We start from the raw sequence: 17,685 nt of genomic DNA on the forward strand, positions 1-17,685 counted from the left end.
CTCCCCTCCCCTCCCCTCCCCTGTCTACTACCTCCTCTGTGAATTCTGAGGGACACCACCATCATTCTATTTGTCACCCAAGCACACATGATTTTTGTATTGGTCTCCTATGCGTTCACATCCAGGCTATGCCAAAGGTTTTTAAGATTCTTTCTGCAGAAAATCTCCTAGATGTATATCCCTTCCCCTTTAATGCTGAATTATGTCTTTTAGTGAATTTCAGGCTCAGAATTTAGCAGGGTATGGCTTCTATTGTGCTTGTCTCTGATAAATAGACATCATCTGCCAGTGAACATGTTTAATATTTTCACCTAATATTGTATGTTAAAAAGAGAATTGTGTTGGAAATTTAATTCTGAAAAACAAGCAGTAAGATGATAAATGCTGTGAGAAACAACTCCAGTCACTGCAGTGCTTAATGTTTTCTAGTCTTGATTTTATATCAATTTCCAATTACTACCACAGAGACAGAACACCAATGTTGATATAATTAAAAGACATATAAGCAAATTGAGAATTGAATACATATTTCAGACCTTAGAATAAACAATCCTAATAACCTTTTTATGCCATTAAGGAAACCGATTTTTTTGTTCTAAAAAAGGGCATGCTGGCACTGGCTGAGCAAGGACTAGCAAGTTGTTGTTTTGCATGGAGGTAGAGTTGGCGGAGAGAGTGATTATTCTGGGACAAGTAATCCCTACTAGCCCTGTATCTGGTTTAGATTATTTCTCTTGCTGTATGTTGGCCAGTACAGTCACTGGATGATGCCTCAACTCTTGGTTAAAACCAGAAAGCAACAGCATAAATGCTGCACTCCCATGCCCTCTGGCAAGTTGTAGAAGTAATGATCCAAGCGGGTTTAGAAGTTTTATTGCGGCAGGGAGGCAGCAGGGGTCAAATCTGCACCAGAAGACCTATAACTGAGTCTGTAATTCTTATATGGGCAAAACTGCAGGGATTTCTGCCTGATTAAGGATTGCATGATTGAGGCCAGTGACATTAACAGGCACAACATCCACTCTGCATCTCAAAATGGTGACCTAACATGAAAGAAAAAGCCATGTAATCCCAGCACTTTCTTGCTGGTGAAAGTGGCTATATGCTTCCCATACACATGCCAAGTCTGTAAATGGAATTTATTTCTCATTTTTCTTCTGCTATCAACTTTCCTGTTGTATTTAATGCATGTCTTTTGACTGTATGGGCTCTGAACTTCACCAGTATTGTTTTGAGGCTGCATGATCAATAAATGTCAGCTTCTGAAGTGCTTTGCCAGTTTAGGTATCAGAAATGAAAACATAAGCTTCAGCTCTCTTTTACTGGTCATGACAAATCGATTCTTTTCGGTCTACCTTGCATTTCTATCACTTCATCCGTCTGAAGAGAAGTGGATTTCTCACTGTTACCTGCTGTTAGGCCAACCTGAATTCCAGAATCTTTTCACAGGTTTGTTGTTAAATTTGTCTTGTGGTCATGTGCACAGTAAAATGGGAACTGGTGGGATTCTGAATGTGCAAGGACTGGGAAGGTGAGGCTGGGATCTGCATTAGCTTGCTTTAACTGTTCACAGCACCAAGCTGAATTGCACATTTCCTTGGGCTAGTCCCTTTATTCGTCTTTCAGCCTTTGAGCAGGCAGTTTGCAAATCTGAATCCAACAGATCACATATTTTGAATTATTTTGTGTTCTGGCAATTAAAAATAGTAAAACAAAGACAGTACATGCACAATGAACATGCACTTGTAATTACAATTTGTACATGAATATTCATGGTTATGCAATTGGGTGAGGCATTATATGCTTCAATGGCCACTTGGGCACTTTATGGCCAAAGAAAAAAGTAACCATATGTACAGGTGCATATATGTTTACTTTTAAAAGGAATAACAAAGAATTGTTGGATCCTCAGTGCCACGATGTATTTGCATCCCCAGAAAACAAGAGGGCCAACCTGTGGTGAAGGAAGGATTTTTATCCTTGCTGCGAGAAAGCTTAGCAGGATTGTTTTCCCATTACTGTTCTGAGCATCAGCACAAGTTCAGGAATGGATTGATCTGAAGGTACACTTGTAGTTCCCTAAAATACACCCACCATTTACTCTATTTTACAGCCAGCTTTTGCTGAGACACAGAAGTGCAGCACGCACTGCAACTTGGCTTAGCTTTTTTTCTCCGAAAGTCTGTTAACAAACACTTTTATTGTTCTTAGGGCTTATGACACATATGAAATGTAGCACTTGCATTTTTTCAGAGTTAATTAATTGAGCATGCATTGCTGTCTACTGAAATCTGTCTCTGAGATTTCCAATTAATTTTTGCTTAATTTCTGTGTTCTGGAAGTTTTTAAACTGTCAGCAAAGATGTTTTACCAGTCTTCACAGTATGACAGTAATCTGAACCCTAGTTTCATTAAAGGGTGGAAAGGGATGCCAGTTACATTCCTTTTCCTCAGACCCCATAGGAGGAACTATGAGTGAGCAAAAGCTGCTGCTGCAAGGAAAAAAGAGCATGTAAAATATGTATCCACAGGAAAAAAATAAAAAGAGAATTAGTTATCTATACAGAACATATACAACACAATTAAATCAGATTCCATTAACATCAAAATAAACAGCATGAATTAATGAATGCATTTTGTGATGAACACTTGGGTCCCATTGCTCAAGCAGACTTTACAAGAGGCATTTTAGAGAAGTCACTTTGTGGAGCAGAAGCTGTCATCGACTGTGTGTTTGTACCACATATAGGGGCAATGACAGGAGACAGATCTCTACTCTGGCATCTGGATGTATCCCAGCCCTTCTGCTTCCCTGCTGGGTGACCTTTGGCAAGTCTTATCTCCTTTCATTGTCTCAGTCTCCCCATTTGCAGAACGGGGATTATTTTTATAATCTCTGAAAAAATTTTGTAGTCTACTCAGGCGTAGCAATATTTAGGAACAAAGCATTATGTTAACAATAATGTGTGATTTGCGTGCCACTTCATTCCCCAGTATGGACTTAAACGAAATTTATGTGATATACTGGCTTGTGCTGGATCTCTGCACAGGAGTGAATCTTATCCAAGATCAATATAGTCATTCCCCAGCCCTGTGGTTTTTATGAGTTCCACAACATGAAGAAATCAGGTCCTTCCACAACAAAAGCACTATGCCTCCACCATAATTGTCAAACTTGGGAATTGTATAAATACTAAATTCTGCTTTTTCCAGTGTTTTCCACTGCTTCTGTAACTGATAATGAAATTACAGCCTTACTAATAACAATATGACATCCTGGCCATGTAAAAGGTATGTGTGAATTGTCAGCAAATACAAGTTTGAGTGAAAAATGTGCAGGCCTTTACCTGTTGTTATCCTGCTGACTTCAATAATGTTATACAGTGTTTTCATAAAAGCACGGGAAGTGGTATTTTTCAAGTTATCATTTTGATTTTCCATAAAATACATCAACGGCACTCATTTACAAAAATTGTCATGATGTTCTTTCTATGGGAAATTGAATTTTTCGGGGAAAAAAGCACTTTTGGCAGAAAAATATTGTTGAAAGAAGTAAATTGAGTTTTCCAGTCAGAAATTGTAATTTTTTCAATAAAAAGTAGCATTTTCAATGGAAAAGAGGAAAATAGTTTCTGTAGTGCAGGTTTGTTGAAGTTTCCAGCTGCGTGTGGCTGCGGGATAAGGACAGCCTGCAAAACCACCCGGGTGCCTGCCTGCTCTGCAGCCCTTGCGTGAACCTGCTTTTGTGTGAAACAGCTTCTTCACGCCTGACCTGGAGCCAGTTAGGGCCAATGCAAAGCTGCCGCTGGCAGGCCCTAAGTGTGCCCAGTGTTTATGTGTAACGAAGCTGTTGGAAGAGTTCGGTTACAAATGCTCCCTTTCCCTTCTTTTACCCTCCTGTGTCCCCTTCTTCCCTCTCTTTGTTTCGTCTCCTCCCTTTTTCTCCCCGTTCCGTGTCAGGAAGGGCCACCTCTGAAGGGCCGGGGGAGCACAGCACCGCACCGGCAGAGACTAGTGGGAACAGCAACTACAACAGTGAGTGGTTTCCAACAAATTCAATGGCTAATGTAGGGTGCCTTGGGTGGTGGGATCTGAGGGTGCTGGTTCCAGCCTTTCCCTGTGCATGGTTTCTCTCTTGAATGGCACATGATCCTTTGGACCCCAAACCTGAGGGATGCTGAGCCAGAAACTCAAGGGAATTGAATAGTTTCATACAGCGTTTCAGACTTCCCAGGATTTTGTCGTTTGATAACTGGGTTAACTTTTTTAACCCATCCCAGACCTCTGTTTTAGCCAATTGGATGGATGCAATTTATAGTGCTATATCTTTTAATGCCACACTGTGTGCTGCAGTCCTGTCCGATGCTCAGGCTGTGCTATCTGACACCTCCAAAACACCACACTGGAGACCTGAGATGCATTGCCTTCTGCTTTTCTCTAACATGGTGCTCCTGAGGTAGATGTCCTGACCTCTTCTGATGACTGAAGACCTTGTAGAACTTTACGTCAAGCCATCCCTTGGTCACTATGTCCTGGGCAATTTTAACTTGAGTAATCATTCAGGGCCCAGAATTGGAAGTTAGTCTTCATTTTCTTCTCACTCCTTATTTATGCAAAAGCCAAATAACACCATTTAATTTCCTTGGGCATATCTCATCTTCAGTTATAAAAAGCAGTTACATTTCCTAAGGTTTGGTTTGCTGTCCTGATCTACAAGTTAGATAGCTGTGACTCACTGTTAAAGAATCTCTGTGTTGTTTATGTTTTAGGTTAAATAATACTTTGGCATTGTATTTTGACCCTTGTGATAAATAACAGACACTGTATAAGTGAAAAATGTTATAGTACATTATTTTCAGCAACCATTGCCTCCCCAGCTGCTTTGTGCTGAGGTGGATTAGACGTTGCTTTGAATCACCCTGTGGCCGGTTGAGCTGGTGACTGTTTTACATCCCATTCCATTTTGATGACTATCAGGAAGGAGCAGTGCACCTCTGTACTGATGGGTTGATGATGCGTATCATTAACATTCTGAGGACCAAATCAGCTGGTATCATCTGTCTGTGGTAGAACTGCATCCCTTTATACCCAAAACAAATTTGATCTCACACAAGAATTTCTTCTTAGTGCAGTCTGTGAAGATAGTACCTCTAATGTATCGGTATTTTCTCCTTTAATATATTTTGTCATATGTGTGGGTATATTTACAAAGCATGTGTAGTTAAATGTCATTGCAAAATATAATTAAAAATCAATTAAGAGACCATTCTAAAAATAAAAGGTTGTAAAAATGGAATTTACAATAATAACCAGGCTAAGCATTTGACATTTACATGTCTGTACCAAATAGTGATTCCCTTGTTAGCTGTGCTTGAGTGACAAGGTGCTCTCTTATCTCCTAGATATAAATTCCAATATTCTTGTTATTGCTGGGACAAATAAATACCTGCATAAAGACTTCTTGCACTGCCAACTAACATCAACTGATTAAATTCAGACAATTATTTTTTTGGTCTTATCTGGGCCCAATGCCAAAAATCGCCCATTGTATGAAGGGCCAGATTTTGCACTCAGTTTATGCTCCATTAATACATAGGAAATACCAGTCTACTGAGATAAGTCTAAGCATGGAGAAACATTTTTAAATGTTTTCATTTCATATATGAAACCTGAACATGTTTAGAAGCAAGCATGGAAGAGGCATTCGGCCTGTAACATGATATGGTGGTGATTGCAATTGCTGTGACGAGACCTCTCCAAGGTCTAATGACACAGATGCATGAGGTGTGCTTGGACCCTACGAGATACAAAAGTCCCCATGACACATTTTGGCTTCCACAGAAATAGAGCCAGAGAGAGAACTAGCAATGTCTCCATGAAATCCCTTAGGATATGTGTATGTACATGTGTAATTTACACCTGTATGGTCTGGATCTATAGCCGTGCTTACAGGAACAGGCTTTAAATGGTATGTAATTCAAGAACTGTCTTGCTGTGGCACAAGCATCTCAGATTTATATCCAAACCTTAAGTCTTTTTACTTGCTAATATTCATAGTCTGCTTCCCCTTCCTCTTTCATCTTCATTACAAACAGTTGGCAAGTGTTTCTGGGGGTCTTTCTGAGGTTCTTGGAAAAGAGGTGGGGATTAAATGTATAAAAAGCATTTTAAAAATCATAAACCCATAGAAAATAGTAGAACCAGTGATAATGTCCATCTGTGATAATTCCATGGTTGAAGGGAATGGGGCAGGATTACTCCTTGAAAGCTCCCAGCCTGTGGCAGTGGCTGTGCCAGTTCTCTTCCTGGGCGATAGCGAGTCAAGACGGGTCGTGCTTCCCAAGCCGGTTAACTTGCCGCCTGCTTTGGCATCAGTCTGGGAGAGCGGGGAGGTTCTGCTGGCAAGCGGTGTGCCTCTTCCTGGGGGAGATGGAAGGTGGTGGCACTTGCTACAATGGTTCCTTCCTCTCAGGCTATGCATTACGGTGAATGTGCGAAACATCACATGTCCTTCTCTTTGACTCCTTGCTGGTTGGGTTTTCCCCTTGTGTGGCTTTGGTCTCCACAATTTACCTCTCAATTCCTCAATATATACAAAGACCAAAAAGAATCAAAGCCCTCTTCAAAATGTGACATTCCAGCCTTTTAGAATTTGGGCCATACCAAGCACCTGTTTCCCCTGTTCATGAGTAACCAGAGGCTTTGCAGGTGCTTCTCTGTGGTCTCATCGGTTTAAGGTCCAGAAATCAGCCCCTTTCTTTTCACATTACTTGCTTCTATGTGTCTTAAGATCATCATTAAAATCGTACTGTAATACTCAATCTGTGTTTTTCCTAGTTTTTAATCTATGGATATGCTTGAAACAGCATACTTACACATGTTTTCTGAGTGTGGGTTACTTCAAGTATTTTGTTCCTTTTTAAAGATTTATTCTCTTTTTTTTCATCCCATGTTCAGATAAGTTACACAGGTCATTGCCTGTGACATTCTTGTGACACTACAAGCAGGAAGTGTGCTGTTGTAGTCCTCACTATACATCTCTTTCTGAACCATGTGATATGTGCTCAGACTTGGATGGAAGATGGTTTTTTTGTGTTTGCATATGAACATCTGCTTCAAAATCCCAAGCCAAAAAAGACAAGAAGCAAATTAAACTATTTGTTCTTCTTTCTCTCTTTAATATCAAAGTCAGTTCTTACATGCTATCTAAGCTTCCACTTTTGATCAGGAGATATTAAAAATGGATCTAAACAACTGACATCTTAATCATATTCCTTTGTGAAAACAGGATAAGAGTGAGTGAGCTGGAGAAAAAAGCAATAGCTACTTTGCTGCTAACGCACACGTCAGTAGCCTGTGCTATTAATTCTCTGCCCTGCCCTTAGAGCAGAGAGGTCTCCCTGTCCCTCCCGACAAGCCCTGCTGCAGGGCAAGAGGCTTGTGTAACATTGTGCAGCTTAAAATCAATCTCTGCCTGCATCGAAGCAGCATGTGAACAATTCCCCATTGCTCTTTGATTTGTGCTTGAGACCTGGAAAAGGGGGAGTTTTGAGGATGACTCAGATATTCCTTCTTCCCCCTGGGCTTTCTTGATATGCCAGCCCAGCAAGTAAGTCACTATTCTGGGGATGCCTCTATTGCAAGTTGTCAGTCGCTTTCCTCCAGAGTGTCCTCTAATTTTAGAAAAAGTCTTTAATAAAAACAAACAAAAACTTACATATTTTCACAATCCTGAGCAGATTTTTGGACAAGACGTTGTTAACTCCAGGAGGAAAAACAGTAAATTGGATACTAGTTGGATTCAATCAATGAAAAATTAAAAGATAGTAATTAAAATGAGGTTTAGTTTTTCACAAGAAATTGATCATCCTACACAAACCTGATATAATTCTTGAATGAGATCACAGATTTAGATGTTAGTTTAATTAGAGTAGCTGTGCAAATATAATAAATTTTTGTAACATGTTTGATTCAGTTCTGAAAGATATTCTGATTAAAAAATTAACTCTATACAATTGTCAATAACATGCATAAAAAAAATTAATAAAAGCTAAATGACAGATCTCAGAAAGCAGCTGTCAATGTGGAACAATAATTGAATGTATTTTGGTGGGCTTCTGGTATTAGACTCACTCCTATCAATATTTATATTAATGATCTAGAAGTAAATACAAAGTTACTGCAGATAAAATTTGCAAATGACAGAAAAACTGGCAGAGTGGTGAGTATTGATGAGGACACAGCATTTATGCAGAGTGATCTAAACCATCTGACAAATTATTTTAACATTTCTAGAGGAAGGATGAAATTTATCTCCATATTATCTGCAAGGGGCTGTTCTTCTTTTTGAGGCAACCTAGGCCCTGAGAACTGAAAGATCTGCATATGAGGCAGGAAATGACAGATAGGGATTGCCAAACAAAGGGAGCCAAGGAAACAGTAGGTATGATGCTGGATTAGGTGATTTTCTGACCCTGAGGTTAACTGGCATAGCCTCGATCATGTCCATACCGCTCAAATGTAGCATCCTCTTGGATAAACTGGCTGCATCCAGCCTGCCCGCTGGGATTAGGCTTTGGGCTCTGCTAACTCCTGTGTGGCACCTAGGCATGGTTTGAAGAACCACTGTTTCATGCTGGCCTAACAGTGTGGTACCAGTCAAGTGTTCTGGGCAGTCGCATGCTAATATTGGCCCCATACCCTGATTGGTTTACCGATAGAGTTATAACTAATGAGGCAGAGTAGTCCGTGTGAGGGATGATGAGAGCAGCATTCAGCACACCTGCTGCCTCCCTGCTGCCAAGTTTCTCATCTGCTGCAGCAGAGAATTTCTAAGGAAAGAAGTGATGAAGAACAAATGTGATACCTTTTCTGCTGATGAGGTATCTCTCAGAGGCGAGAGGGCAGCATGAGAGGAGACAGAAATGACCCCAGAAGTGCAGAAGGGAGTCCAGCATGGTTTCCAGAAAAAAAAATCAGCACCTCATTTCTATGCATCTGAATTCAGTGCAATGTTTTGGTTTTAACAGACAGCCATCTTAGGTCAGTGAAGAGATTTTAATTTATTTATTGAGGTTTACATTGGGCTTTGCAGCCCTGTGCATTTGCATGCCACAAACCATTCTCTTTCCTTGCAGCTTAAGGCCACTAAGGAATGGAGTCTGTTGTCCTTAAGGGAGACACAGAACTATGAGGACTCTTTTATACTTCTCCTTGAACTAGCTCAAGTTTCATGGATAAGTTAAGAGCTGCTCTTCCTCCTGCTTTCAAGTTGGCCATCTATCACCAATACTAAAAACTCTTGGAACAGAAATATTGCAATGGTTTAGGGAAGATCTCACCATGCCTTTAAAGGGGTGTGAGGTTTAGTGGGCAGCTGTATAAATGGCTTTGGTTTATGGACTTTACACACTATAAAAAGTCAACTTGCTACCCACAGTCTTTAATTAAAGTGCACTGTACTATTAAGGGGGATGTTGGAGTTTTGTCCATGCCAGACAGAAATCACCCAGCATAAATCTTATTTAGGACACAGTTTGGGGGCAAAAATCTCTGTATTTGGATGTCCTATTCCAAAACCATCTGTTTGCAATAATGTGACAAAGAGACAGCTCATGTCTCACAACTCATGCCTTTTCAGAATAGTGCAGATCTGTGAGTCTTTGAGCTCCCACCGGAGTTAAATAACAATTTTTATAGTCATTTGTAAAGCCATTCCCTTGGTTGTGTAATAGCTAGTCAGGAGTGAGCCAGCCACACATCTCTTACAGCACAAACTTCCTAAGTGAGGAACGACGGAAGTTCACATATCTTCTCATGAATCATACACCGATTTTTGATTCCAGAGTCACATCACTGCCAGAGGATCATGAGAGCATTCCAGGCTTCCTGTTTCTTAGGACTTTGTGGCCACCTATTGAATTCACTATTAATTTTCCACTCTCTGTTTAGGGTTTGGCTCTGCGTGCCAAAAAATCAGTAGTTCTTTGTCTCTCCTTTTACTGAGGGAGCCTAAAGCAAAATGCTCCCATATACTGAGGATTTAAATAGCTAAACACAGTAAAGAAAACTTTATCAGTGAGCTGTCTGACATCCACCTCCTCTGTATGTGCTCTGCAGGTCATATCATAACCTCTGTGAACCCAGAAACCAACCCACCAGACAGCTTCATCCTTACATCCCTTACAGCCCACTGTTGCCTTTTTGGTTTTGATTTCAGTGGCTCCAGTCAGAGTCTCTCCTTCCTCTAATTGGCAGATATTAATCTGTCATCTAGAAAAACAGTAGTTACAGGGGAAATCAGTATCTCTAAGTCACAGAAACTCATCCAAATATTTCCAGGCTTGTTAAACTCACTCCACTTCCAGTTTTCATGAGCTGCTGTATAACACCTCACTAACACTGTACAAACATCCCAGCAACATGGGGAGAAGAACCTCCTTCAGACCAGGAAAGGCCCCTGAGGCTAGGCAGACAGAAGGACCTGCTTAGCTTCCGAGCTACAGCAAGGCTGCAGAGGCTGCAGTTCCACCTTGGCATGTAATATTGTAAGATTTATTTTGAGATCTTATCAGCAATTCACTGTGGGCTGCTCTCTGCTGAGTGTAATTCATCCATCAATCTACTTCTATGGCCACATTCCAGCCTGCGCTGAGGTGACAGTTCAGTTGTACTGATGATCAGCCTCACATACGCATTCCCCCCTTGGTCTGATTCTTCTTCTCTTACGATGATTTAATTGATTGAGCACACTGGCTTCTAGTCAAGAAGCTCTTCTCAGCTTAACTCTCACTTAAAAAAAATCACTGCTCAACATCTCTGTAATTAGAGTTAGTTGCTAAACCCTGTATCCAGGTGATTACTGCTGTATAAGAGGGACATATCTTGAACTGATCAGATCAGGGATTTAAGAAAAATGCACTTGATCCATGTTTCACAATTTGCTAATATCTTCTACTTTGGGTATTTTTCCTCTTTTTTGGTGGCCTAAATAAAGCTGGATTATGAAGATCCATGTAGAATTAGGACAGTTAGGAGGTTTTTTATTCATGTCCCTGCTGTTTGGGAAAGCTCAATATGATTCATTAATATTGCATTTACAGTGAAAAGGGACTCAAAAGCCAAAGAGTTCAATTGTATTCTGAAGTCTGCAATGCGATACAAAAATGTGCAGCGCAAGGAATTCCTGTCGTGGTTTAAGACCAACTACTATTGCCTAGTCAACAGCACTGTTCTCTCCTTTATTCCACAGTGCAGTTGTTTCATAATGCAAACTGAAACCAAATGACATGATTTAAGGGTTTCATTCTGTGTCTCATACTTGATTCAGGTTCACTGAGAGGGTCAATAAACTAAAGAAATCTTTGGGACTGATGTCCCTGGTAGTCTGACCCACCCCATGCACCATGCTGACCCTACTTCCATGAAGGTGTATATTAAGTGTACATGTTGAAAAGCTCTCACTGCATAAATTGAACTGCAGATGGTAAAATGGGGGAAAGTAAGCTAAGTTTCCTTATCTGCTTTTGCATTTGCTTGGTCCAATAGTGGCATTCAGGATGTGGTAATCTGCATCTAGAATTGTGGAGTTATGACCTACCCCCTTCCAAACCTGCCTCTTCGCCTTCATTATCCCCTGCTCCCCTAGGACGGGGTGAGAACTTGCCACCGATTGCAATAGGAGCAGAATCATGCTTTATATGCAGAGTAGGCTACTGAGTTTCCTAATGCAATGTGATCTGGTTGCTAGAAATTATGATACATATGAATTGAATTATTTTTTTCATTTTTCTTTGTAGGAGACACCAAAGTAAAATTTGATTTTGCTGGATTTATGGTTTGATCAATCACCCTATTAAGACTAATGATTCCACTCTCTGACCTTGTAGGGCACCAGCTATGAAATTTGATATGATGGTCCAAATATTTTTACAATACAACTCTTAGCTAGTGTATGACAGTCTATTGACTGAAATACCGTCAATGCACAAATGAGATTATAACCACAGAAGGTCTTGATTGCTTTGGTCTTTTATTCAATACACTCCCCTGTTACAAGCAACTTCTTGGCATTTTTTTCAAGATAGCCTAGACATTTCTTTTCTGACAAATGATGCATTAGTTGATTGTATAGACAGACTCTTTTCTGCAGTTTTTTCTATCTTTGGAAGACTTATCTATAATAGGACTATTGTATTTGGTGTCTCTGCGCTGTTCAAACCTTGTACACTGTAATAGCCTCTTTGAGCCTTATTGGCTGTTCAGTTTTCCAGAAAGTCTGATATAGCTGTGATGGAGAGAACTGGTGCGTTTTCACATTCTGGTGGGGCATTGTTCCATAGCTGGAGAAGAAGAGAAGGAAGGCTTTAGTGCTCAACTTTCATTTCATTTAAATGAGGAGAATTGCTTTAGTTCCCCCATAGGTATAACAATTATTAAGAATTTATATTGCTATTCATTCTGTATAATAATGAACAGAAACTGGTTTTGCACTCTTAACCTTTGCTCTTAGGTAGAAATAAAGAAGCCGCAGCAGTGACTACTGTGAGACCGCATATATCTATGCCATCATACTTACTGCCACTTTTTATATTGGGGAGATGATGAGTTTATGCTGTGTCATGCTTGTGCTTTCCCACTGCAAAAAATAACAAGCTAATGCAATTTTTACTTTCTTTTGTATGTTTCCAAAATAGATCTATTTATCACTTAAATAAATCCACCCAGCATTCCTCATGTATTCTGATTTTTCAGTTAAATATTGTTTGTATTGAAATATAAATATTGCCCAAAATGTAGCATTAATATTTTGCCTACTGAAGTGCAGTTCTGTATCTTATTAAAATTTAAACAGCCATTATGTACATGAAAGATTTTTTTGTTGTAGTTTGCAAGGTGGTTTAACAATAATTACCAGAGTGCATCAATCATTTTTCATTGCCTCATTTATATCACGGGGATAAGTAGCTCCAATTAAAATCCCATTTTACATAAATAGATATGGTTTGTATCAAACCACAGTCTGTTACCACTTCTGAAATGCTGGCCATAGGAAATCTTTCTCGTTATTCAAAGTGTATGATGTGTACTGCTTATCTTTTTGTGCTTAAAAAGACATAACTCTGCAGGCGGGCATGCCTTACTGCAGGTTTGGCAGGGAACAAATAACTGTTACTGTAATTATCTATCAATTTTACTGTTCCAAATATTTTAGCCAAAAAGCTAACTAATATAATTGCATGTTTATTACTGACACATTATAGTTTGAGTAAGCAGAAACAGCAAATGTTTAATATGAATTAACAGCTATAGGAAAAAATGTGAGTTTTCTATTGCTAGTGATTTCACCTCTACCACAGCCGCTTTTCTGCTAAATCTGCTTGCATTGTCAACTGTTGTGAAAAAACAAATACGGGGAAACTTGGTAAATTACTTTGCACTGGACTATGATTAGCTCTGCAACAAAACAAGCAGATCAAAAATCATACTTCACTTTCACACCCCTCTGCAAACGCTGGTTTTAATCCCAGGCTATTCCTCCCCGCACCTCAGGTAAAGGAAGACTCTGCCCTGTGGTCCCTGCAGTGAACCGGTGACATGTCTTTGCCATCCCATTGCATTCAGGCAGTAGCAGCCACATTGGGTTTTTTTTCCATTTTGTAATGGTATTTGGCCCAATCTTCATATCTCATTGCATGTTTTCGTACAAGCCTAGGAGCAACTTGGCTGCAGAGGTTTAGTTCAAACCCACCTCAGTTACAGCCAGTGTCCTTACACACGCACGTTGGTGAGAAGTTGCTGTTTTCCTCAAGATTCTGATACTTTTGGTTCCTTTACTACAAATGGGTAGTTAAGTGAGACAATCATAGGTGAGAACTCCTAGCTGCTCCACACCTTAAACTAGGGCCACTCATTCCATTGCAGAGGTTTGCTGTGCCACACCTTTGTCCTGGGCCACGTTTCAGTAAAGCAGAGGGCCCTGTGGAGGTGTGCCAGGCACAGCGGAGAGCCACTGGCTGCACAAAGCCTTTCTAGGCTTTCTAAGTTGGAGCATTTCAATTGCAAATGGTTAAAAGTTCTCTGTGCCACTACAGGTAGCTTTTTGCATCATTTCTGCAGAATTTGGAGCTTCATGAGAATTTGAAGATTTCTCAATGAATCCAGCAAAGGGGCTAAGCATTAGCTTGGGCCACACTACGCCTTCTCTGTAAAATCCCTTTTATTTCTCACCCCTTGTGCCCTACCCCTGGAGTCAGAAATAGGGTGTTGTTGGGGACAGTTGCACAGTGACATTAGAGTGAGTATTGGCTCTATTTGAGCAGGTGTCCACCCTGCTGCTCCTATGAGCACCTTCACAGATGAGCTGTTAAAAAAAAAAAAAAAAAGGGAAAAATGCTCAAAAATGTACTGAAGGGCTTATTGCGGATATTGAAGCATATGCTGAAAATTAAATAGATGTTTGGGAGCTGTCCACAGTGAGGGCAAATTAGGAACTTAAAGCAAATGATTTAGCTCAGTTTTACAAAGGCTTTTCTAACTGCTCTCTTACAGCTTTTTTCTTCAAATCAGTGTCTACCAGCTTTATTTCCCTGCTGCTATGGCTATGACTAACCCCCTTATTTGTGTCATAACTTAATCACCAGATTCCTTCTCTGAAGTGCTGAAGTAGTAGATAATGTCTGTGTTTTTATTTGTAAGGTCAGGAACACCAATTCATAGCCTAGAGATCATCAGCACAGTGAGCTGACAACACAGTCCAGCTTCTGTTTTCTTACAGTCGCGCAACAGAAAATCGATGGTGTCAGGAACATTGGGATAATTCTACTGTTACAATCAATACATGCTGATTAAACTAGTTGTGTCTGTTGGGTAAATTTGCTGCATCATAATTAGAATTATTAATTAAAAATAGGAAATCAATTGACACAAATTAAGCAAAAAAGAAATTTGCTTTATTTCTTTGACACTCTCTCCAGAGGCTTCAATAACTGTGACAACATGGATGTGACCGAGTGGCATTTGTCAGTTTTTTAATGCTGTCCCGAGTTTTAAAAATTGACTTCTAAAATGCAGCTAATGCAAGAGCTAATGCAGCTCCCAGGAAATCAGTCATTAGATGTTGTATGTGTTATTTGTTTTATTACAGTTAGTCATTATTCCCTGCCTATCCAAGAGTAAAAAGCAAGAGTCCTGTGCGTGTCACCAGTGCGAGGAAGCGGCTGGGGAATGAAAGCCTTGGGGTGCAAGATGTAGCCCATCCCCTTATCACATTGTTTTCTGTTTTCATTTAACAAGGATAAACAAATTGATCATTTCTGTGGTGGTTGTAATGGTCTACTCATTGCTGACTACTTCCTATAATATGCTGGTGACCTTCATTATTTTCAGGGACATATTATGTGGGACACTAAAGCAGGGAGTCCTTGGTAATGCTGTCTGAGAGGACATCAGGAATGTACGTCTTCTTTCTTTTCAGCTGTATATTTTTCTCTGTTATTTCTGGATTTTATGTGGGGTTTTATTTTCTTTCTTTTAACCTATTTCTCTCTTTGCTCTTTCCTTACATACATTTTCTTCTTCTTTCCTCCTAGTCTTAATGATTTTATTTTCTCTAATACTTTCCATCCCATGTTTTTTGCCTCCTGTTCTGCTTGCACACACAGAGGAGAGCAGCATCAAAGTGCAGGAATTCTTTAGGTCTGCATACTCCTGCGGTTTGCTCAACCTACAGCCAAATATTTTCTCTGAGCTTTCATGTCTATGAAAGATCTGAGGGCAAAAAGGATGACTGGTTAGGGCAAACGTGTGGCTGATAACTGGTGGAGCTATATGATATAATGTACTTTTACTAATCATTGATAATAAACGAGTTTACCGATTATATCAAACTCATGTGATGACTTGATTGCTAAAAAGAGTTGGTCACTTCTAAGATAAAATCTTGTCTGTGAAAAACCTTATAGGTAGACAAATGTGTAATAAGGCAATCCAAGGCAATTACCCTGTAAATCGTCCTTAGCTCGTCTGTGCATACAAACGTAAACCTTGTGTCTGCTTATTTTTGGGATATCTCAGGCATTTATTTTTGTTTTTTACAGATAGTGACTTATGAATGGCAGACTTTTAGGACCAGCTATACAAGATGAATGGCTTTGAGCTTTTCTCAAATATTTGTTCACACCAGTGAGATTTAAGAACAGAGTGTACAGGTATTCCTCTGAGTAAAGCTTTGCTACTGTTTTCTGCCATCAGGCTCTCCGGTAGTTGCTAATGTCACAGAATACTTTCCAAATGTTGCACAATGGCTTTTCATTAGCCCACTGTGAATTGTAATGGACATTATTTCTGTAAGTTATTATATTTTTAATCTCGTTATTTTTCTCAAGAATACCTTTCCCTATGTTAGCATTCAGTAAGTAGTTGATAACCTGGGAAATCCATCTCAGTAAAAAATAATTCCTCCAATTTTCACGAAATGTGAGATCAAAACCTAATAAAAATCTTAACTGCTCCACTATGTCTAACTTAAAATATTTAGGGGGAAAAAAGCCCTCAGCTATTTGATTATGATTCCTGTAAATTAAATTTGGCTGAGGTCCTTTCAGAACAGGAAGTATTTTCTTCTTTAATGGGGTGGTGAAATGTTGATAGGAAAACAGTACCAAGCATTCCTCTGTTCTGAAGTTAAAATTAACCATTCTGTAGATTTAGCTGTGGTATTATTTAGATTGTTGCTAATTATCAAAGTATCATTGACTGATGTGCTAGTAGAAAACTTTGACATGGCCGAATTCATATAGTTTTTCTCGACATAAAACTGGTTTTTAAGGCATTTTACAATAACAGTATTTCACTGAAGTATATTTCCAAGAGCAGTCAAAAGTAACAGCAAATAAAAATGTCTTTGGTTTAAATGCCAAGACAGATTGAGTGGTTTGCACAAGAATCAGGAAAAGCAGAGTTGTTAAAAGCCCTAATTCCAAAGACTTACGGTTGTATCTCAGACAGGCTGAGCAAGCTGCCAGTTTTGACCTCACTGACAATTGAGAACATATGGATAGCGTGGAGGATCTTTCAGATATATTTGAGCACAACTGTTGAGTGCCTTAAAATTAAGCTGTAAAACCTTGGCATCGATAAAGAATTTTACAGCGCTAGTGTAAATAGTGTAAAATAAGGTGGATGTTACTCAAGCAGTCAGAACCTGTGAGGAGGAATGCTGGCAGCTACGCTCAGGGTGAGCTGTGTTCCGAATGGGACGTAATAAAGATCTCCCACAAGGAAAATGTTACAATAATTGAGACTTGAGAAAACAAGGACTTAGATCGACAGTTTCAAATCTTTTTTACTAAGATTCAACCTGGCAATATTTTGTGGGTGGCAGCTAGACGGTCTGTTGCCAGAACAAATCTGAAGATAAACTGGGTTATAAGGCTACATTTGGAAAAGAAGTGGTGTCTTTTGCTTTCATTTCAGTGGGCTGTGGAGCAGGATTTTAATTAGTGTATCTGCTTTCTAAGTCTTTGTTGTAATATTGGTTATGTGTATAAACGGCTGTCAGCATTGTAGCCCTACTCCACGACTGTGTCCTGTTGCTGTAAGTGAGATGTAAACAGTCATCACAGTGGATCGCCTGTAATTGGAGGGCAGGCAGAAATCAATTGCAAGGTTATCTTTCTAGGTGTA

The 17,685-nt window shown here is 39.7% G+C and overlaps 1 protein-coding gene across 9 annotated transcripts in view; it reads left to right on the forward strand.

The window, feature by feature from the left end:
* The window catches only part of MEGF11 (multiple EGF like domains 11), a 292,920-nt gene that overhangs the window by 156,480 nt on the left and 118,755 nt on the right, over positions 1-17,685 (forward strand). For 7 of the 9 annotated variants that reach the window (XM_026856302.1, XM_026856305.1, XM_026856308.1 and 4 more), the window contains one exon: positions 3,961-4,035. The exons of the other annotated variants lie outside the window; for them this stretch is intronic. In XM_026856302.1, the coding sequence (XP_026712103.1) occupies positions 3,961-4,035 (75 nt within the window). The remainder of the gene's footprint in view (positions 1-3,960; positions 4,036-17,685) is intronic. 9 annotated transcript variants of the gene reach the window in all.

Source organism: Athene cunicularia, assembly GCF_003259725.1.
Source record: "Athene cunicularia isolate RWA chromosome 10 unlocalized genomic scaffold, athCun1 chr10_part1, whole genome shotgun sequence".
Taxonomy (NCBI): Eukaryota; Metazoa; Chordata; class Aves; order Strigiformes; family Strigidae; genus Athene; species Athene cunicularia.